Below are 23,403 nucleotides of genomic sequence, written 5' to 3' on the forward strand. Positions count from 1 at the left end.
CTAGCTAATATTAGATCATTAAAGTTACCCCCATTTTACCGTCCAAATAATGGTAATACCATTTCCAACAGAAGCAGCATTTTAGATATGCTAACCTAAGGTAAAGAAAGGAATGACGTTAAACCGAGAACACTGAAACTGGAGAGCCAAGTCCTACCACAGAGGATGGGGTTCATATCACAATTCGGCCATTTCTAGAGGTATGAACTTGTCAAACTACATGAAGCTCTGTACCTTAGAAATCTGACTTGTAAAAGGGAAAATAAACTCTTTTTCATTGGCACACACTAAATATGAAGAACCTCCAAAAATGTTTGTGGAAAATTCATATTCTGAAAAACCAATTCAAAAATCTAAAAAACTATTTGCACCAAAATAAACTTATCTTTTAATTCTATTTTCCATTAAACCTTTTGATGTACCCTCAGAAAGTAGGAACACTGATTGTATGTGTAAAAAGTTAAAAGTGGTTCAAGATAACTAAGTAGATAAACGTATAAATTATATGTGCTATCTAACCAGAAACAGTGAAGCAAATGTTGTAAGATTCTGGCATAAAATATTATATTGGAAAATAAATTGTGATCACTGAAATAGACATCAAAATTTTCAGCAGGGGCTAGCACTGTGGCGCAGAGGGTTAACGCCCTCGCCTGAAGCACCAGCATCCCATATGAGCGCCGGTTCTAGTCCCAGCTGCTCTTCCAATCCAGCTCTCTGCTATGGCCTGGGAAAGCAATAGAATATGACCCAAGTCCTTGGGCCCCTGCGCCCACCTGGGAGACCAGGAGGAAGCTCCTAGCTCCTGGCTTCGGATCAGCACAGCTCCCAGCCATTGCAGCCATCTGTGGAGTGAACCATTGGACAGAAGATCTCTCTCTCTCTCTCTCTGTCTCTCCTCTCTCTGTGTAACTCTGACTTTCAAATAAATAAATAAATCTTTTTTTTTTTTTGACAGGCAGAGTTAGACAGAGTTAGACAGTGAGAGAGAGAGACAAAGAGAAAGGTCTTCCTTTTTGCTGTTGGTTCACCCCACAATGACTGCTGCGGCCGGCGCACAGCGCTGATCCCAAGCCAGGAGCCAGGTGCTTCCTCCTGGTCTCCCATGTGGGCGCAGGGCCCAAGCACTTGGGCCATCCTCCACTGCACTCCCAGGCCACAGCAGAGAGGTGGCCCGGAAGAGGAGCAACCGGGACAGAATCCAGTGCCCCGACCGGGACTAGAACTGGGATGCCGGCGCCGTAGGCAGAGGATTAGCCTATGCAGTAGCGGTGCCAGCCTAAATAAATCTTTAAAAAAAAATTTTCAGCAGCCATCAATAACAAAGTACTCAACATGTTCAGAAATACTAATATGTAAGGAAGATAAGCTCACAAAAACTCTAAAACACATACAAAATCCATTAACAGAAATAATACAAGATTATGACAGATACAAAATATATTTCAATGGTTTAAAAAATATCAGTGGGTATAAAATAATGCATGTGAGAGAATTTAAATAATATTTTTAAAAAGGAACCAAATGAAAATTATAAAACCAAAGAAAAGCACATTGTAGTGTTTGTTAAACAGCCATTTTTCTCTTAAAAGAAGGGAGAATTATAAAGCAGGAAGATAGAGTTGAGTAAATAACCAAGATTGAACTATTCAATGAAGGGTACTTGGAAAGTCTGTATCAAAAACTGAATGAACTGTATGTATAGATGTCTACCTGGCATAAAAACAAACTAAAACTGACTAACAAATCTAAGCTTGAAAACAAAAGAGAAATATAAAAATATTAAAAGAAAGCATACACAAAAATATTGAATTTAAGATGACACGCCCTCTTCATGAGACATTAAAAAGATAAAAGACAGCATGTGCACTTTCTGTGCTAGGTAAGCCGTTGCCTGGGGTGTCTAGATACCATACTGGAGCATCTAGCTTCAATCCCTGCCTCTGCGTCCTGGTACCAGCTTCCTGTTCATGCACAAACTGTGAAGCAGCACATGATGCCTCCAGTAATTAAGCATCTGCCTTCTACATGGGATGAAGGACTTCTGAAAATTTACCTGCTAAAAAACTAGGATCTTAGGGAACTCTAGTAAAACAGTTCCTGGAAATTGGGCCGAAACCATGAGTCAAGGGCAGGCAGCTGCAGTTTGAGATAAGGCGCCAGATAAAGGCATGGGAAGCACCCAACCGCCCCTTATCTGTGGGTCCCGGCAGACGGCAAAAGTATGCAGGGTATTTTCTGCACGCCCCCACCCTGCTTGCTTGGGAAACTGCCCGAACTGCCCCCTTCCTTAGCCCCTTACCCAGTAACCATTAACATATCCAATGATATTGTAACACGACTAAATATGCTAATGTTGTGGTTTTAAGCTTTAAATACCCTGGAAAACTGATGTTCGGGGCCGCTCTCTCTGCACTACACTAGAGGGTGCTATTGAGACGGCCCATTTGCAAATGAAATAAACTTCCTCTTGTTATTGCAACAGTTGGAGTGGTGTCGGTGTTTCTGGGGTCCGGTCAATTTGTGGGACGCCTGCTTAAGGGGTCTTACAGGGAGACCTGGATTAAACCCTAGGCCCCAAACGTTTGTGGTCCTTTGGGGAGTGAATCAGAGAATGGGAAAGCTTGCTTTCTCTCTTTCTCTGTGTTTGTTTCTCTCCCTTAAAATAAATAAAAATTTAAAAGCAAAAAAATTCAAAATAAATCAGCATGATTTATTATTTTTTATAATTATTGCCAATAAGTATATAAAAAGCTATCCAATCTCAAGAACAAAGAAAACAGAAAGAGTTGCAAGATCCAACTTTAAGTTGCTAAATCAGAAAATAACTAGGTGTAGGAGATATGGACTATTATAATAGATTTGGAGAAGAATCTGGCATTATCAATCAAATTTAAACTGTACATAAATTACAACTCAGCAATCTCATTTCTTAGAATCTATCATCAACATTCAAATCTATGGAGCAGAAGGAATGTAAGACAACTATCAGTTCATTTCTGCTATTTTTGTGTTAATGGAGAAAACGGGGACCTACCTGGGGAGCAGAAATTAGTTGCAGCTTAAACTTTATTTGTGGGCCGGCGCCATGGCTCACTTGGTTAATCCTCCGCCTGCGGCGCCAGCATTCCATATGGGCACCAGGTTCTAGTCCCGGTTGCTCCTCTTCCAGTCCAGCTCTCTGCTGTGGCCCAGGAGGGCAGTGGAGGATGGCCCAAGTGCTTGGGCCCCTGCACCCTCGTGGGAGACCAGGGGGAGGCACCTGGCTCCTGCCTTTGGATTGGCACAGTGCCGGCCGTAGCGGCCATATGGGGAGTGAACCAAAGGAAGGAAGACCTTTCTCTCTGTCTCTCTCTCACTGTCTATAACTCTACCTGTCAAATAAATAACTAATTAAATAAATAAAAATTTTAATTGTAATATCTAAGTTTTTTAAATCAGAATAAAGGTTGAAATTTAAAACTGTCATAGAAAATTCATGAACACAAATACTGAGAATTATGAAATCTAGTAATATGGGAAAATACTAAGACATGTTAAATAAATTGCAATATCATTTATATCTCCCAAGAATAGCAAGCTATAACTCTAGGTTATGTGTAAAGACCTAAAAGGCAAGTTGAAAAAATACTGTCAGTACTTTTCCAATAAAAATGATTTAAAAATTTGATAGAATTGGAAATGGGAGAAAGACCTAATAATATTTAGTACTTTACATTAATAAAATGAAAATACACAAGAAATCAAATTGTTTTACATTAAATATCTGCTATTTAAAATTAAATAACATAAGTTTTCTCTGTTTTGTGGTAACTAATAGAATACCAGAAATATAATATAATGAATAAGAGTGAAATGGACATTTTGAGATTTGATGATTGTTTACAGCCCTTGTCTCTACTGTTGACAAGCAGTGTTTTTTTCTTCAATTTGTTAAAATCTCTACTTAGGGTAGGGTTAACCTTGTGAGTATAAAGTAAACTGAAATTAGATCATGGTAAAAATTAAGAGAGGAAGAAGGAAGGAAGGAAGAATGGGAGCATAGGCGGGAGGGAGGACAGGGTGGGAAAATTTGAAGTAACTATGAAGTTTAAGGACATATTGGTGTGTTTGAAAGGGAAAAAGAGATAGAGAGAAAGAGAGAGAGAGATATCTTCCACCCACTGGTTCACTCCACAAATGGCCATGAGAGCATCGCCATGGGTTTTCTACATGGGGGGCAAGGGCCAAAATACATGGAATTTCTTCCACGATGTTTGCAGAGAGCTGGCTGGGAAGTACAGAAGCCAGGACTCAGATCAGCACTTTGATAGGGGATCCTGGCATTACAAATGGTGGCTTAAATTAATGGACCACAACACCAGGCCCTTAAAAGAAAATTTTAAACAGGCACACATCAACTCATCTAGAGTGTTTCAGAGAACTAAAATTTCTTGCCAATCTAACCTGTGAGATACTGAAATTGTTCAGCCATACAGAACAAAATAAGCAAGTAAAATTAAACAGTCTGTGCACATTGCCAGCCTTCTTTTATCTTATGTTTAATGAGCATGCTTTTTCCAGGAACAATAACATCCAGGATAAAATGACTCACTATTATAAAGATTTAGATACATTGCAAGTCAACCAATGTACCCTAAAACAAAACAAAAAATACACTAAAATGCCTGTAAAAACGTGATTACTCTATAAGGCAGCTGTTATTTCTGTCTCCGAGGAACAGCATTTAAAAAAAAAAGCCATTCTGTTACATATTTTTCCCTCAGGGTAGCTAAAAGCTGAATGAAAAAATAAGAAATCAGAACATATTCTAAACATTTCAGTTTTCCCACCTAGGACCCTTTCCCACACCTAACACCACTAACAAATTACCCCAATAACATTGCCAATATTTTAAAATTTTGATTTATAAAAAATTACCACTGAGATGAACAGCTCATATCCCAATTTACAACATGGAATGATTCCTTTATGGCTGAGTTATTAAACCAAGAAAAAGAGTGTTTATGATCAGAATGCTGACACAACATTAGCGACAGTGAGGGGCACAGTTATAATGCAGCTATCTCAGTTGTTCATTATTTGTAGTATAAGGAAATCATGTCCCAATAGCTCTTTACAAAACATCAGTTAAACAAATGCCAATACAAACATCCTCAAGCTGCCTCGTAAGAAGCTCTCATTTTAGCTGACACATCCACACGTGCCACTAAAGCCAATTTTCAGTGCTATAGAAAAACTATGAGATTGAAGTACTCCTACACACATGCCCTCATTAATCTGACAGGTTCATAACTGGAATGCGAAACTGTAAGAGGGCTGTCTGAGCTGAGAAAACAAAGAGTAATTAATCACATTAAAAGAAAACTAGCGTTCATCACAAAAAAAATGTAAGAGTCACGTCTGGATGGGTGACTCCGTTATCAGGGATGGAGAGAGAATGCAATCTCACTAAAGGGCAAGGCAGGCACGAATTCTGAAGGATCAGGAAACTGAATGACAAGTATTAAATGCAATACCCTTCAAATGAAATTCCACAATCTCCAAGGAGAGAGTTCTCTCAGATGTCCACATCTATTTGTATTATGTATGTATAAGGGAACATCCAAGAAACAGTGATGGGTCAGCATAATGCGCTCTAGACACCTAGGAACAGCAGCGAATGACACACATCCTACCTTCAGTAAGCTTACACTGGGCCACAGCGGGAGTCTGAGTGATTATGTACGTGTGAGGAGGTGTTACATGCTATGGAATAGGCCATACATTTATCTAAAGAGAGGTGATGCAGGCAGATTGTGGCCTTTTCTAACAGAAAAGGCGTTCAATGACAAAAACCTTATGATGGGGCTGATGCTGTGGCGTACTGGCATTCCATATGGGCGCCAGTTCCAATCCAGCTCTCTGCTATAGCTTGGGAAAGCAGTAGAGGAAGCAAGTTCTTGGGCCCCTGCAGCCGCATGGGAGACCAGGAAGAAGATCCTGGCTCCTGCCTTTGGATCAGAGTAGTTCCTGCTGTTGCGACCAATTGGGAATGAACCAGCAGATGGAAGACACCTCTCTCTCTCTCTCTCTCTCTCTCTCTCTCCCTCTCCCTCTCCCTCTCCCTCTCCCTCTCCCCTTCTATCTCTGTGTAACCCTGACTTTCAAATAAATAAATCTTAAAAAGAAAATAAAAAGAAAAAAACATAGGATGGAGTTTCACAGACCATGGAAAAAGATGATGGCTTTACTCTGAGATGGGAAGCCACTCAACAATTTGATGAGGGCAAGGACATCATCTAACTCACATTTTAAATGGATCACTTTACCTGATATTTGATGGCAGACTATAAGAGGTACAGGGGGTGCAAGTGGGAAGTTATCTAATTATAGTCACAGTCCAAGAAAAAAGTAATGAGTAGATCCCATCTGACTAATATCCAGCAAAAGTGGTAACAACTGGACAAGATTCTAGATTCACTTGGAACATACAGAAGACAGTATGTACGGTCAGACTGATAAGAGGTATGATAAAAAGAAAAACACAAAATCTAAATTAAAAACTTTAGGAGGCCTGAGTTTCCATTCACTAGAAATGAGAAGGCCTAAAGGAAAACTGGAACTGAGTTTCGGACAGGCTGGTTTGAGATGACTGTTGGAAAAGCAACAAGAAAATGACTTTATAGGACTACAGACTGGGAAGGTTGACTTGCACATACAAATATATACAATACCAATGAGTAGATGCTATGTGAACCCATCAAAACATTGAAACTGGATGAGATCTTGACACAGGGTAGTATAGAGAAGAGACACATATTTGGAACTCTGTGGGAACTGTAACATTATCAGCTTGTGGAAATGAAGAGGACCCCATGGAGTACAATAAGAAAAAGTGGATGGTAGGTGGTACAGAGGAAACAACAGAATGCTGGAATATGTGAATATAGTGCCTCAAGCAGGAGGAAGTGATCAACTGATGGTGCTGATGAAACAGAGGTTTCCAAGGAATGTGGGCAAAGCCTATAATTGGCAAGAGTTAGAAGTCCAAGAATTGGAATGGCGCTGTGGCATAGCGGGTAAAGCCACTGTCTGCAGTGCCGACATTACTTGGGCAGCAGCTTGAGTCCTGGCTACTCCACTTCTGATTCAGTGTTTTGTTAATGGCATGAGAAAGCAGTAAGAAGATGGCCCAAGACCTTAGGTTCCTGCACCCATGTGAGAGACCTGGAAGACACTCCTGGAACCTGGCTCCTGGCTTCAGATCAGCCCAGTTCCGACCACTGTGGCCATCTGCGGAGTGAACCAACAGATGGAAGACCCCCCCCCTCTCTCTCAGCTTCTGCCTATCTGTAACTCTACCTTTCAAATAGATAAATAAATCTTTTTAAAAAAGAATTAACAAAATTCTCTAGGAAAGAGTGTAGAAAGTAGAAGTTTAGACAGAGTGAGAAATCCTGAAGCGAGAGATGAAATTTAAAATGCAATATACCACGTAGAATGTTACAGTTAAAAAGAAAACTAATGACCTCTTCAGAAGGCTGTCTATTGAGTTCTGTATATACTTCCTAATATGCTATCAACAACTACCTCTGAAAACAATAGAAATTCATATAATTCAGGCCCAAACTGGGGGAAACCAAGATACAGTCAAGGTGTCAGAAGGGCTTATTCTTTGCATATAGCCCTGGAAAAGAATCTCTTTCCAGGTCCTCTCTAGCTTTTAGAAGCCACGCACATGCCCCAGTTTTTGGTCCTTTTCTTTCATCTTCGAGGCCAGCAAAGGCAGGTCAAGTTCTTCTTACATACATATATCATTCTGACCTCCTCCACCTACCTTTTCCATATATAAGGGCTTTGTTACTGCACTGGATACACTCAGACCATCCAGCATAATTTTCCAATTATAAGGTCAGAAGATGAATAATTTTTCTTTTTTAATACTTATTTATGTATTTGAAAGGCACACAGAATTAAATGAAGAGACGCAGAGATTTTCTATCTATTAGTTCATTCCCAAGATAGCAGCAACGGCAGTGGCTGGGCCAGGAAGAAATTAGGAGCCTGGAACTCTATGTGTGTCTCCAATATGGGTGGCAGGGGCCCAGGCACTTGGGCATCTTCTGCTGCTCTCCCAGGAATATTAGCAGGGAACTAGACTGGAACGGTGCCCGTGTGGGATGCTGTCATTGCAGGAGGTGGCTGACTCCTCGGCACAACACAAGCATACCGTAATTCCTTTTTCTGTGCAACAAAATATTGTCAGACATGGTCCAGAATTAAGTATGCGGAACATGTTTGGTGTGAAAGGGGTGCACTATTATGAGTACTTCCAGAAACACTGGGCCAAAAAAAAGTACAAAATGCCAAATCAAGTAACCACTGAGCTCCCATTTTGGCTGAGATGTGTTTCCCATCTCATATGCATGGTTTTAGTACAAATACAGAAGTGTTGGTACTTACTGACAGTAAACTAAAGAAGTTAATGAGGCAGGCATTTGAGACAACAACTTAGCTGCAACTTGGTAAACCTGCGTCCCATATCTGAGGTATAAGTCCAAGTCCCAGCTCTTCTTCCAATTCCAGTTTCCTGCTAATATACACTCTGAGAGATTAATGGCTCAAGTACGTGGGTCTCTGACAGCCATGTGTGAGACCTGACTGAAATCCATGCTGCTGGCTTCAGTTCCAAGTATGGCAGGCATTTTCGGAGTATATCAGAGCATGGACAATCTCTCTCATCTTTCTCCTCTATTAGAAAATAAAAATATTTTAAAAAACATTCTAATGAATGAGCTTCATTTCCTAGGACACAGAGTTGAGCTAAAATACTAAGTAGTAACAGAGCAGGTGTTGTGGTACAGGGGATTAAGCCAATGCTTGGGATGTCTCTATTCCATATCAGTATATCCACTCAAGGTCTGACAACTTCCCTTCCAATCCAGCTGCCGACTAATGTCCTGAGAAGCAGATGATGGCTCAAATATTTGAGTCCCTGACACCCATGTAGGAAAACAAGAGTTCCTGGACACTAGCTTCAGCCTAGCCTAGCCCTGGTTGTTATAGCAATTTGTAGAGTGAACCAGTTGATGAAAGATCTATTTCTCTCACCCCTCACTCAGCCTCTTGCCTTTGTGTGTGTGTGTGTATGTGTTACTCTGCCTTTCAAATAAATGAATCCTTTTTAATAAAAGTGGGGCTGGCACTGTGCCAAAGTGAGTAAAACAGTTGCCTAAAGTGCCTGTTAGTGCCCAACCCATATGGGCACCGGTTCATGTCAGGGCTGCTTTCCACTTCTGATCCAACTCTCTGCTAAGGCCTGAGAAAACAGTGGAAGATGGCCCAAATCCTTGGGCCTCTGCAGCCATATGGGAGACCCAGAGGAGTCTACTGGCTCCTGGCTTCAGTTGGGCCAAGCTCCAGCCATTGCAGCCATTTGGCGAGTCAACCAGCAGATGGAAGACCTCTCTCTTTCCTCTCTCTCCTCTCCTCTCCTTCCCTTCTCCTCTGCTCCCCTCCCCTTCTCTCTGTTTTTGCCTCTCTATAATTCTTTCAAATAAATACATAATTTTTTTATAAAAAAAAAGGACTAAGAAGTTCACAAAATCTTATATTCAGATATTTACACACAAAAGAACTTCCAGTGACTCACGTAAGCCTAATCATCATTAATAATTCTCAGGAAAAAGTATAAGTGAAACAGTCTTCTATTCTTATAGATGAAATATCTAGAACTTTACAATATACAAACTGAATTTTCATTCTATTTTCATCAGCATACATTATACTTCTTCATGTTTTACAATAGTACTCAGTACCATTTAACTACTTAAATATCATCAAACATTTGTTTCACAGAGAACAAATGAAGGGAAAAACATACTGTTTATTTCAAAACACATTTCTTCCATAGGTTTCTTCCTAATATTATAGCTCATAGCAGTATGAAAGTGTGCAGAGTACCCATCCTGTAGCTGTTTAACAAGCCAGGAGCAGGCTAGGTAACAAGAAATAGCATGTATCTAATTTAAGAGAAGAGCTCTCTCTTGCTCTCTTTCTAGACGTAATCCACATAGGACTTATGATTAATTACATAATAGTATTTCCAGGAACCTGAGCAAAGCACTTCAAGTTGAACATACTTACAACTTTGTCAAAATTGTGTAACATATGACTTACAAATAAAAACTCAGCTGGCTTATTCTTTCTTCCCAGCGTGACCACTGACAACAGCATAGTACACGATTTTTTCGTCCTGCCACTGGATTAATTTTTGGCATTTATGAGAAATGCCTGTACTACAGTTTTCCCCCTATGCTCTTCCTAAGAATTTCTGCTCATTGTGCCTTGAGCCCTGTGACCTCCAGGCATGCACATCCTGGGATGTAGTACAGCACGTTAGGCTCTCCATAATGTCACTCATTACTCTTCCTGACTTTGCTTGTGCTCTCTGGTTGAAGCACTGAAGATTAATGAGGCACTTGTTTTCAATCAAGAAGCTATTTATGAATACAGTTAAGCATACAGTAAGCTATGTAGACTCTTCTTCATCACAAAAGGGAGAGAGACAGGATTGTGTTTATTGCACAAAAGGGAGAGGAAAGAAAAGAGAAAAATGATTTGTGACTTTTAAGTCTGTAAGAAGCTCCCTAGCAGAAAGGCTTCCACATCTTAGCTATGATGTCAACATAATTGACAGCCAAAAATGTGTTGTTCTGTGTGGTTAAAGTAACATAATTAATACAAGCATGGTGTCTGTACACCAAGGTTTAATACATTTGTTCAGAATAACTTGCCTACAGGGAAAGCAAGACGTAAGTCTGAGTGCAGGAGCCTTGTGTCAGATGGGAGAGCAGGGTCCTGGCTAGTGACTTACATGCACAACCCGATGAGAAAGAGCAGTAAAATCAACAGCTTGGCCTGTGAACGGCCAGTGCATACTGCTGAATGTCCAGCATTTAACTAGAATGGGTCCTTTCTTTTTCTACTAGTTTTACCGTATATGTGGATCAAAGTCAGCATTACAGGCAGGAAGCTTCTCATGACCTGTTCTTGAAAGTATCTTACGGGATTAAAAAATAAAAAAGTACAGCACAGATCAGATCACAGGAAGCAGCAATGCTACCATGACCTCTCAAGGCCATAAGAAAATCTGACCTAAAAATCAATCACTCTGATCTACAAAGCCACTTCAGACTGACTCAAAAAAGGAACCGTGAGTTAGAGAATTTGATTCCGGAGTTCATCCAGTTCTGGGAAAGGTCTGCCCGTAAGAAACGAGAGTAAGTCTGAAAGGGGAAAGAACACGCACTATTCAACTGACCAATAATGCTAATTGTTATATATTAAGAAAATAGCCAATTAGACTACAGGTTAGTGCTGGCTCTAATTTCAATGAAAATAATTAAAAAAAAAAAAAAAAAACGGGGCGCAGAATTAGGTCAGCTGATACACAGACTTCTTTCCACTCTAAAAGCAAATAGTTAATAAGAATGAGTCTTGGCCTGGAAATCTAGAGACCTGATTACTATCATGAACCCTAGGATCATGAAATATGTAGTAGGGTTCTCCCAGGTAAAGGAAGAGCTGCCTTAAACTCTACGGTTCTTTACGTCTAAAACAAGATTTGAAAGACTAATGTAGAAGTTTTCACTCTTCAAAAGTATTAAAATCTGTAGAAACTAAGAAAGTTCTATCCGAGAAACTCTATTTACTTAAATAAAAATAAACTATTCTGAATTTGTAGGTCCAAGGTTCAAAGATGAAAGTATCTTTTAGGGACAGCACTGTGGTGTAGGCATAGCGGGTAAAGCCACCGCCTTGGAGTGCCATCATCCCATATAGGAGACAGCTTGAGTCCAAGCTGCTCCACTTCCAATCCACCTCTCTGCTATGGCTGGAAAAGCAGTGGAAGGTGGCCCAAATGCTTGGGCCCGTGCACCCACATGAGAGACCTGGAAGATACTCCAGGCTCCTGACTTCGGATCAGACCAGCTCCAGCCATTGTGGCCATTTGGGAAGTGAAACAGTGGGTGGAAGACCTCTCTCTGTCTCTTCCTCTCTGTTTATAACTCTGCCTCAAGTAATTAGTTAGAAAGCCAGAAAGCCAGAGGGAGGGAGGGAGAAAGAGAAAGACGGAAATAAAGAAAGAGAGACAGACAGAAAGAGAGAAAGAAAAAGAGAAAGAAAGAGAAACTTTTATAAAACAGAAGATTCCAAAAAGCAATGACTGATAATCTATAACACCAACTATCAGCATCACTATTTTTATTTAGGGAGTAAGGGGAAATAATAACTATGTTATTATAAAAACGTAACATAATCCTCAACCAGACAAGCATTCTTCTCCACCCTAAAAGAACTCACACTTTAACCAGGAGAGAAACCACTACCTTCAGATTCAAGAGTAGAGTTGGGCTTGCTTCGTATTTTTCTTTTAAGATTTATTTATTTATTTGAAAGTCACAGTTACACACAGAGAGAGAGAAAAAGAGAGAGAGAGGTTGTCCATCTGCTGGTTCACTCCCCAACTGGCCACAACAGCCGGAGCTGCGCCAATCCGAAGCCAGCAGCCAGGAGCGTCTTCCGAGTCTCCCACGCGGGTGCAGGGTCCCAAGGACCCAGGCCATCCTCTACTGCTTTCCCAGTCCATAGCAGAGAGCTGGATCGGAAGTGGAGCAGCCGGGTCTTGAACCAGCATCCATATGGGATGTCGGCACCTCAGGCCAGGACGTTAACCTGCTGTGCCACAGTGCCGGCCCCGGGGGTTGCTTCTTAACAAATGTGCCTCCATCTACAGGAACTAGGCTCACTCTGTAGGACCTAGCCTCACGTCAATGGTGGGAGCCGGACTTTACCTGGCAGAAATCTTCTACCCATGAATAATTATGCAGAAGTGGCCAACAAGTAATAGGGTTTGTAGCTTTATAATTATCAAAGATGTGAAGAGTTATAAGCTTTCCAAGAAATTGTTAATTTTTACCTAAGAGTTAAAGTTACGATTTAGACTACAGTATACTTCCAAAACAAGAGTTATGGTAAATATTTTTCAACAACCTAGATTTTTTTTTTTAATCCCACAAGATTTGGCAACAGCGTGGGAGTGGGTTTCAGAAAAACCACTGTCTTGGGTATTTCTAGAAATTCAATTATGAGACTGTGGTTTATGCAGGGCAAAGACTTCACTTACATTCAGTAGCCAAATAAAACAGCCATGTGCAGCACTGGAGCCATAAACAGCATCCTTTACTCTAATTTATAATCAAAAAATTCAAAGAGCTATGAAAATGATTATTTTTTTTGTCACTGGAATTGCACAGTCCCATTTTGTAAAAGAAATACAAAATCTAATTCCAGAAGATCATTTAAATCTAATTTGCTAATATCTGTTATTTCATTTTTTAAAACAAATAAGTAAAATAAAGGGCACAGTGAATAAATGGATGTCCAAGTAGAAAATCATTCAATGCTGGGATTTTCTTTCTTAAAATCATTTTGGGAAAAACAAAGGGTTTTGTTTGTTACACACAGACAAAATACAAATTTATTTATTATTCTGTAAAGCATAATAAATGCTTTACTGTAGATAATAAATGTGTATTATTGCCTATTTTATGCATTTCACCATAGAGAATTCAGAACTCTAAAGTGTTTGGTTTCCTTAATTTTCATTACAAAATCTACTTTTTCCCAACATGGCAATACTCATTCAAAAATTTAATGGATAGCTGTTTATTCCTCACACTGTATTATTATCAAATGAAATTATTCAAATTCTCCCACATATAAAGGAAAATAATGAAATAAGTAAGAATTTACAGCAGAATGTGAAATACCTGCAAGAGCAGACACACAGAATTGTAAGAAGGCCTTGAAATAACTTTCACTGCATAACAATGTATAATAATGAAAATGTATAAAGACATGAAAATTGTCATCAAAAAATTGTAACACATTCCCTTTTCACTTATTTAATAGGCTTATACTTATTTTTTTCTTTAGAATATTATATTACAAATACTTCAGAAGATCATATAGGAAATTCACTCAATACTACCAAGTATTAAGTATAAGGATAAAAATTATTTAGGTATCCAGCCTATTCTAGACATGTAAATATTATTCTCTTCATAATCAGAGGTATAGCCCTAAGGTAGTATTCAAACATCTGCAGAATATATGAATAAAAAAATTTTCAGTGTAGTACAAAAAGATGATAGAGGAAAAAACAGAAAGAAAGAAATACAAATTTTGTATTTTATGGTGAAAATGTCAACATTACATTTTCAAGAAACAACAGCTTGTTGTGGAAATTTATGAACAAATTAGACATAAATTATAGAAATTTATGTAAAAGGATACACATGATGAATCAAAGAGAGACATTGATTTTTCTACCTAAAAGTAGGACTTTGTAATGTCTGGGATGTGCTTGAAAATGACATTACAACGAATGTGAAAAAATTGATCCAAAAAGGGGCCAGCACTATGGCTCACTTGGTTAATCCTCCGCCTGCGGCACGGGCATCTCATATGGGTGCCGGGTTCTAGTCCTGGTTGCTCCTCTTCCAGTGCAGCTCTCTGCTGTGGCCTGGGAAGGCAGTGGAGGATGGCCCAGGTGCTTGGGCCTCTGCACCCACATTGGAGACCAGGAGGAAGCACCTGGCTCCTGGCTTAGGATCGGCTCAGTGCCGGCTGTAGCGGCCACCTGGGGGGTGAACCAACGAAAGGAAGACTTTTCTGTCTCTCTCTCTCTCTCTCACTAACTCTGTCAAAAACAAAAAACAAAAAAAAAAACACAACAAACTGATCCAAAAGGAAGAACAGACAACAAACAGGAGGCCCAAACAAACACAACTAAAAATGATTTAACAAAACTGAGTAATAAACCATAAATTCAAACACAGCTGTGAGATAGCTGAGTAAGTTTATATGAGTGATACTGACACAGCATGCAGCAGGAGGTAACACAATAATACCTATCGTAACTATGTAATGTAACACATGAATAACAAGGAAGACAAATGGGTATGAGAAGTGGTTTAACACGGAACTCTTTGTCTGTTTCATGTCTTTTCATTTGAATTTGGGAATATGGCCATAATGCCAGAAACCAAATTAGGGTGTAAACATGAAATTATAACTAAACACTTCCTCAAGCACATGCACTTGAAACTATAGTACAGCTTCTAGTTTCCTACTTAATTGACAGATAAAATAATAAAACAATGGCAACATGCATCAGAATGAAGTCTGAACCTAATCTTCCGAAATAATGAGGAAACTGAAGGTCAAAATAAGGATCTGGCCCACATCACAATGATATCAACCTTGCTACTGTATGCTCTATTACATCAGAAATGATCCAACAAGATACCAGGTATTAGGGTGATACAGAGGCAAATGAGGTAGTATCCTGACCTATAGTTACTTAAAAACTACTAGAAGAAATCAGTCCACGTGACATCTACAATGTAGAATTGATAAGTAAAAAATGGCTGTTTTGTGAGTATTGATTCTAGCTTTGAATACACCATGTATGACCTCACGCAGGTTGAAGTTGACAGAACTCTCTACATTCTAACACATGTATGCATGTATGTTTTATGCATTGCCAGGAATTATAAGAAACAAGTCCTAAGATTCCTTTCCTTTAAATATTACTAATTCTTAACTTAATAATATAGTGTTGATATAATATATTTTTAAAAAGTCTTTATAAAACTACCACATTAAGTCTCACATATATCTTATAAAATTGAACACAAGGTATTCAAAAGCACTGATGGTAAGGGAACAAAACTATAACAATCACATTTCTTGTATAGTTACACATCACAAGCTAAATATGTTATTATGCACTGCTGATAAGTAACTTTTAACTTTGCAAGGCATGTTTAAAAAAATCATAAGAAATAATTAGGAATGATAGTTAGTGAAGTAAAAGCCTGCACTAGAATATTATTTGACCTCAGCTACGCTATTAGACTTGTTTCTTTAGTAGCTCCATTCAAAAAGAAAGTCTAGGCCGGCACCACGGCTCACTAGGCTAATCCTCCGCCTTGTGGCGCCGGCACACAGGGTTCTAGTCCCGGTTGGGGCACCGATCCTGTCCCGGTTGCCCCTCTTCCAGGCCAGCTCTCTGCTGTGGCCAGGGAGTGCAGTGGAGGATGGCCCAAGTGCTTGGGCCCTGCACCCCATGGGAGACCAGGTTAAAGCACCTGGCTCCTGCCGTCGGATCAGCGCGGTGCACCGGTTGCAGCGCGCCAACTGCGGCGGCCATTGGAGGGTGAACCAACGGCAAAAAGGAAGACCTTTCTCTCTGTCTCTCTCTCTCACTGTCTACTCTGCCTGTCAAAAAATTTAAAAAAAAAAAAAAAAAGGTCTAGGGTCATCTGGAATCTGAAACTGACAGTATAAGATGGATATCTGAATAAGTCCAACCTTAAGAATTATTTAAAAATTCCATTATTCAAGAAAAAGAATTAAGCAAAACCATACTTAAGACTTTAGTAAAAATTAATATCACAACAATCACTACTATATAAAATCAGAATGTTAAAGTCAGAATATCAATACGATCAGTTACTTCTCTGCAGTTCTTAAACCAGAATTAAATTTCCCAGGAAAATAGGCACACAGCTTCACTGACAAACAGATAAACTGAAAAACTCAAAACTGATAAACTGAAAGGGTAACTGGCAGGTACAGTCACTATGGATCATTTCCAGTTAGAAATAAGAAACCATGTAGGCCTGAGAATCATTGGACAGCTATATTCAAGTTTCCAGTTCTGTTACAAATTTCAAGACTGTTTTTTGAGGGGTCACAGGTTAAGATTAATAGATGTTTTAAATAAATTAATTCCAAGTGAGTATGTCAGAGTGCTTTGTTTTTAAAACATGCTACATGAAAACAGCATAATCACGATCAATCAAAACGAGCTTGAAAATTAGGGTAGGTGGCATAGGCCTGGACTTGGCTCTGCCATGCAATGGATAAGGGTACCTTGGAAAACAGGACTGCTCAGTGTGTGAGCACAGGAGCCAGGCAGTAACTGTGGATGGAACAGAAAACTCTTAATGCCTAGGTGAACTAGACTAAATGACCAGTTATTTCTAAAGTAATGCTTCAGAATGAATGAGAGAACACCATTGGTCAAACTCATTCTACAGAATGTAACTTTGGCTCATATAATGGAATAGGATCTGAATGGTAAGACTTTTTTTCCTGGTTTTGTTAAAGATGCTCTATAAATGTTTGTGCTAACATAATGATCTCACCAAAGAAAACATACTAAGATGCTTATTAGGTCTACATATTTCCTCTTGACTGGGAGAGATTACCTCTGACATCAATTACCTAAGTGAGACCAGAAATAAAACTACTGGAAGACGCCCCTCTTGGACTCTTATAATAAACCATATGTTTATTTTCACACTGAGTCTAAGTATACATAATGAAATAGATTTTCATCATGTAAGGCCTATTCCTTACATTCTCCTAATTTTAACATTGGTTGAGAGGAAATTTCAGTCTTTGTCATTACATATCACTCAGTAAACAAGCAAATGCTACTCCTACTCCTATAAAATGTAATAATCAAGCTAAGCAGTTGCTCTGAGAACATCAGTAGGAGACACAGTTCTGATTCCTATTGAAAGATATGTTTATAAGAAAAATTAAGAAATAACATAAATTAATGGCAAAATATGTGACACAGAAGAATAATGGAATGAAAAGTTTCAACAGGATTTGTAAGTAAATCAATTCAGATCAAAAGCAATCTGTCGAAATCTTCACTTAATATAGAGTTGGTCTTCTGTGTACAAAGTTAATTAAAAATGAATCTTAATGTGGAATGGGACTGGCAAGGGGAAAGCTAGGAGGGGGAGGAATGGGAGTGTGGGTGATAGAGCGGGTATGGTAGGAAGAGTAACTATATCCCTAAAGTTGCACTTACGAAATTTGTATCCCTTAAAAAATAAATTAAAAAATAAAAAAGTAATCAGTGTCCCCCAAAGATGTGATTGTTGATAAAGTTCTTGAATCAAGTTCACAGTAATTGCAAACATGGAGCAGACACGCTAAAATTTACTAAAACAGAAAGCTAAATAAGCAGGGGGAGGATTTTGACTATTGGAAAAGTGGAAAATGAGCAAGTTTTCACCAGAAAACCTGAACACCACAATTTGACTATTATTTAAAAGGTCTATTTTGAAAACTGTAAAATAAGACAGAACAGGAAAAGAAAGCAAAGTTTTGAGACTTTTAAAATGTAAATTTAACTAGCAATTCTCGAATTAGCTAAGTAGAATATTGATGTCTAGAAATTCACCTAACATTCTTACAAAGGATGTGAAACGTAGCATGTAAAATTATTAGGAGATGGAAGCCTAGAAAGAGAAGGAAATATGGGATTGCACACAAAAGCATATGTATAATCATACTGATCTGTTAGAGTTAAATGTGTTTACAGTGAGAGATGGGAGAGGAAAAGTGATACCAAAAGAAGCCACTTACTGCAGTCCATGCATTTTTTTTGCACCGGGCACACAGCCAGCCATCACAGATCTCATGAGAAGGGATACCATAACAGCCTAAAAAAAAAAAAAAAAAAAAAAATAGATCAACGCATTACATCTATTATATCTTAAAATATTATACATGTTAGCACCAAAACTTGTAATAGAAAGACAACGGCCTATCACATACTGGTTTGATTCCCAATACTTAGAACACAATTCGAACAAGACTGTTCCAAAGACACTTTCGGTTTTCATGCTTCATAACTAATACAAAATAGGGCCCCAAAAACATAAGAATGTTTAGCTCATTTCTAACTGATGCTCACAACAGTTGTCATAGAAAATACTGAAAATAATTATAAACTGAATGGACAAAAATAAATTGTTACCCTCACAAGTATGGTATTCACTCATGTAGAAAGTTCAAAATACATTGATATCCATGCAGCAGAGTTTGGAGACATTTTAATACAATAAAGAAATATTAGTTAATGTAATCTTTTATTAAAAGACTATAATTAGGCTTAACTTCAGAGAAAAGACACAGGCTAAACAAGCCATTGTTGGTGATGAAGAGAATGTCTTTAATTCAGTTTGCCTACTCAGTATATGTCAGGCCCAAAATAGCTATCTAATGAGATGGCTGACAGTGCAAATATATATACGCCAACCATCAAAAATCAGACGGCTTGGAAAGATTTAAATAATTTTTTTATTTAACACATAACAATTGTATATATTTATGGAGTATAGTTGTAATCATTTGATAAATATAGGCAGTGTGTAATGTGAAAACATTAAATAAGTAATTTTTAATATTAACATTTGAGATAGGGAATAAAAAATAATTTATATGTAATTAACCAAAAAAAACCCTTTCATAGTTAAATAAATCAATAAAATATTGACTTCAAGTAAAGGAAATATTATGACTAAATTATACAGCTGGTATATTCACAAACCAAGATTAAAAACCAATTTTTTTATATTTTGGTGCTTTTCCTCTTGCATACACATATTAATTGAAGACAAATGTGTGTAAATGTGTGTTTGTGTTTTCAATTGCTATCAATCTAAAAGAAGACTGCTATTATACTTCCCTTGGAGATGCAGTTATAACTACTAAAGGAAAGATTAGTATTATTCTATGATAAACACAGAAAAAAGATAGCTATATTAAACACATTGAAAGAGGTAGGCCACACATGACACGTGCTTATGTAAGTGGATATGTGAATTAGTAACATCCAGTATATTTAAAAATAGCAGTTTATAGCAAAACCCTGGAAATATTGTATAGAATTCAAATGGCAAACCAACAGAAAATATGTATTTACAATTTACAATTGTATAAAAACAGCAAGTTGAGACAAGAATGGAGCCAAGCCATCTCAGTCTGGGGGAAAAACAACTGTAATGATTAACTGGATTTGCCTATAGTTATAATGAATAGAAATAAAATTCAGTAAAAGCATAATTCTCTTAATCACCAAAGGAATATTCATTTCAAATTGTCACAAGAGGATGAGGAATGCCGGGGTTCAATATCCACTTGCAGCTCCTGATTCCATAAGAAGTAAGAAGACAAGAGTATGCAAAGCCAGCAATTGATGAATGTCAGACTCATTTACTTGCATGAACCCGCACGCAGCACTTTGCACAGGATATCAGAAGACTTGTTCCATCTTCTTCAAGGAAGGCATTGGGTGGAGAATATTCTATATTTTCCTCACTATAAATAAAGCACATCTCAGGAATGAGGGGCTTAGTCTTTCCTCCTGAGGTAATCACGTCGTCTAATTTTGTCTCCCATTTAGAATCATTTTCTTCATTGCTGCTATCCGGCTGAAAAACAAAGTATTTCCACAGGAGTGAGAAACATAGATAGGAGTTCATCATCTACCCTGGCCATCCAATATCAACACCCGTTCCAGTCACTAACTTCCTAATTTGTTCTCCCTGTTTCATTCCCTGACCCAAGTATTAGCTTTGTTTCCAATGCTCCTCCTCAGATTCACATTTAGAAGCTAATTTAAGAACAAGAAAATATTCTATATGTCTGCTCAAATACGAAAATGAACTTATAAAATTCTATTCTTCCAGAAGTAGTTCATGGAAAGCATCAATCTTTCTGATGAATATCCTTTGCTTGCACTAGGATAACATCTCTCATTTACTGAAGAATCTTACCCAGTTACACTTCAAGGAGTATTTTTAAAGAATTGTTTTTCAACTTTGCAATAGCACTGAAGGAGACTTCAAAGGCTTTCGTCTCACCTCAAAGGTTTAAACAACATGAGAAGGAAATCTGACCAATTTTACCAATTGATGTGCCAAAAAACAACAAAACCACTGGTCATCTCTCACTAAAATATATGAATCTTATACCAGTAAATTTCTCAATCTTAACATCTCAGTTGGAATTTTGGGCTCATTGGAAAACAAAGGCAGATTTTGTCAAAAAAGACTCAGGGGCGGACATTCTGCACAGCAGTTACAATGCTACTTGGAATATTTACAATTGATAGAAGCATGCCTAGGTTTGGTTCTGTTTCTAATTCTCTTCCTGATAATGTAAATACTGGGTGACAGCAAGGTCTTGACGGGGATTGAGTTCCTGGCTCCTGGCTTTGACCTGACACAACAATGACTATTGCAGGTATTTGGGGAGTGAACCAACAGAGAATGGGAGATTCCTCTTCTCTCTGCCTTTCCACTAAACTAATAAGCTTAGAAATCAATCATAGGCCAGTGCCGTGGCTCACTTGGCTAATCCTGCGCCAGCGGCGCCGACACTCCGGGTTCTATTCCCGGTTCGGGCGCTGGATTCTGTCCCAGTTGCTCCTCTTCCAGTCCAGTTATCTGCTGTGGCCTGGGAAGGCAGTGGAGGATGGCCCAAGTGCATGGGCCCTGCACCCACATGGGAGACCAAGAAAAAGCACCTGGCTCCTGGCTTCGGACTGGCACAGTGCACCGGCCATAGCAGCCATTGGAGGGTGAACCAACGGAAAAAGAAAGACCTTTCTCTCTGTCTCTCTAACTCTGCCTGTCAAAAAAAAAAAAAAAATCATAAATAAGAATCAGTAAAAATTTAAAACATTGAAATGTAATGAATAAAAAAACAAAAACTAATGTTTATTGCTCACCAGTGGCACATTCAAAACATGAAGTGAATATTTACAAAGATATGAAAATTTAAGCTGGCACACATTTTCTTGCTTTGAAATGTCTGAACTAAATAGATTTCACTTCACATGGAAGAGAGTTGATCTCAAATAAGTATTTCTTATTTTATTACTGAAAGTACAACATAAAACAAAACGTTCGTATCAATATACTTTATATCACAGAATCTCATAATTATAGGATTCCTAAAAATCATTTCATCTGTATTGGTGCTAAAGCATATGACTTGTTCGTCAGTGCTGACTATGATGTGGAAAACATTGAGCACAACTGGCTGATGAGCATGACCTCAACAATTTGTACTGAGTGTTGGCTGTGTCATTTCAATGTCCACATGGGAAACTGAAGAGAGATGTTAAAAATTTGTGCTTGGAGCTGATGTTAATACTATTTGAAAATCTCATTTTCAAGCATAAAACAGACTACATCTAGGTTTTTTCTGTGTTTCTACTATTTATAATATTTAAGTTCTGTGTGTCTTGGTAAAAGAAGCAGAGTGGACAGAATGATCCATTCCTTGAAATAAGGCAAAATATTCAAGAGATAAAGTGGCATCTGAAACGTGGTTCTCAAACAACACAGAGAAACTGCTAATCTAGAAAGAACCTTAGCTATAGAAATACCACAATATCCACTTCCGAGTGCATACTCTACATATAATGACTCACAGGCAACAAAATGGTGATACCACAGAGAAAGGAAACTTGACAATAGCAGCCCCCAGTTACCTTGTAGTAAGGCATGAGCAGAGTGCAGATAGCACAGTGTGGCTCCATTTTTGCTACGGTTGCATTATACTCTTGCTCAGCCACAAAGTTAGGGGATTTCGTCTGCCAGAGGTGGACAAGAGGCTTCGCCCATGACTCTGTTTCTTCCACTTCCTCCTCAATAGATGGCATCTCGGGTAATTCTTAGGGGAGAGAGTATGAAAAGACAGTAAGCATGAGATCCAAGGAAAAACAATAACCTTCATGACACGACAAAAACATTCAAAAGTATATGCAATATCAATGCCACACACCAAACTGATCTCGTTTTCAAATACATTCTGAGACAAACAGCATACTGGGAGTTCTTATTCTTTCTTACTTTCCTACTCCTCATATTCTTTAAAGACCAGAGCAGACCTTCTATCAAATGAGCCAAATCCCTTTGTCACCTTCCCCATCACTGCCAGAAATCATTGAATTACTCCATCCTTTCAACATTCCATACTTCCATGTTTCTACTACTAACACAACAATTCCATGGTAAAACATTTTTATGCATATGAGATCATCTTCTGGTTAGGAGTGAAACTCACTTAGCAGTATTACTTTCAAACCAAACATTATAGATGGCTTAACAGGTTTAGTAATTGGACTTCACTAAGTTCAGTTTTTAGTTCAAGAATTCATGACAATCAACACTTAACACAGCATCTACGATGTCAGGCAATATACTGGCATTCACAGATAGAAAACACAATCTTTATGTCGGATTTTCTTATTTGGTCTTAAGTCTGCTATACAGTCAAATCTCTTAACAAGGAAGAGGCACATATCAACTAAAAAAAAAAAAAACACCACTTTACAAATCTTATAGAGCATGAGAGAAATGCATGTTAGGAGAAATTCCTCATGCCTATAGCAGAAGATAGCACATCATGGAAAGTGGCAGCAACCACAGTCATATCTTATGCCTAATATCTGGAATTGTGACACATTCT

The 23,403-nt window shown here is 38.4% G+C and overlaps 1 protein-coding gene across 2 annotated transcripts in view; it reads right to left on the reverse strand.

Annotated features, from left to right (window-relative positions):
- Positions 1 to 23,403, reverse strand: part of KDM4C (lysine demethylase 4C) — a 363,336-nt gene that overhangs the window by 143,268 nt on the left and 196,665 nt on the right. For both annotated transcript variants that reach the window (XM_062208268.1, XM_062208267.1), the window contains exons 13-15: positions 22,424 to 22,605; positions 20,141 to 20,354; positions 18,505 to 18,581 (exon numbers count right to left, since the gene is read on the reverse strand). In XM_062208268.1, coding sequence (XP_062064252.1) covers positions 18,505 to 18,581; positions 20,141 to 20,354; positions 22,424 to 22,605 — 473 coding nt within the window. The remainder of the gene's footprint in view (positions 1 to 18,504; positions 18,582 to 20,140; positions 20,355 to 22,423; positions 22,606 to 23,403) is intronic.

This window comes from Lepus europaeus, chromosome 12, assembly GCF_033115175.1.
Source record: "Lepus europaeus isolate LE1 chromosome 12, mLepTim1.pri, whole genome shotgun sequence".
NCBI lineage: Eukaryota > Metazoa > Chordata > Mammalia > Lagomorpha > Leporidae > Lepus > Lepus europaeus.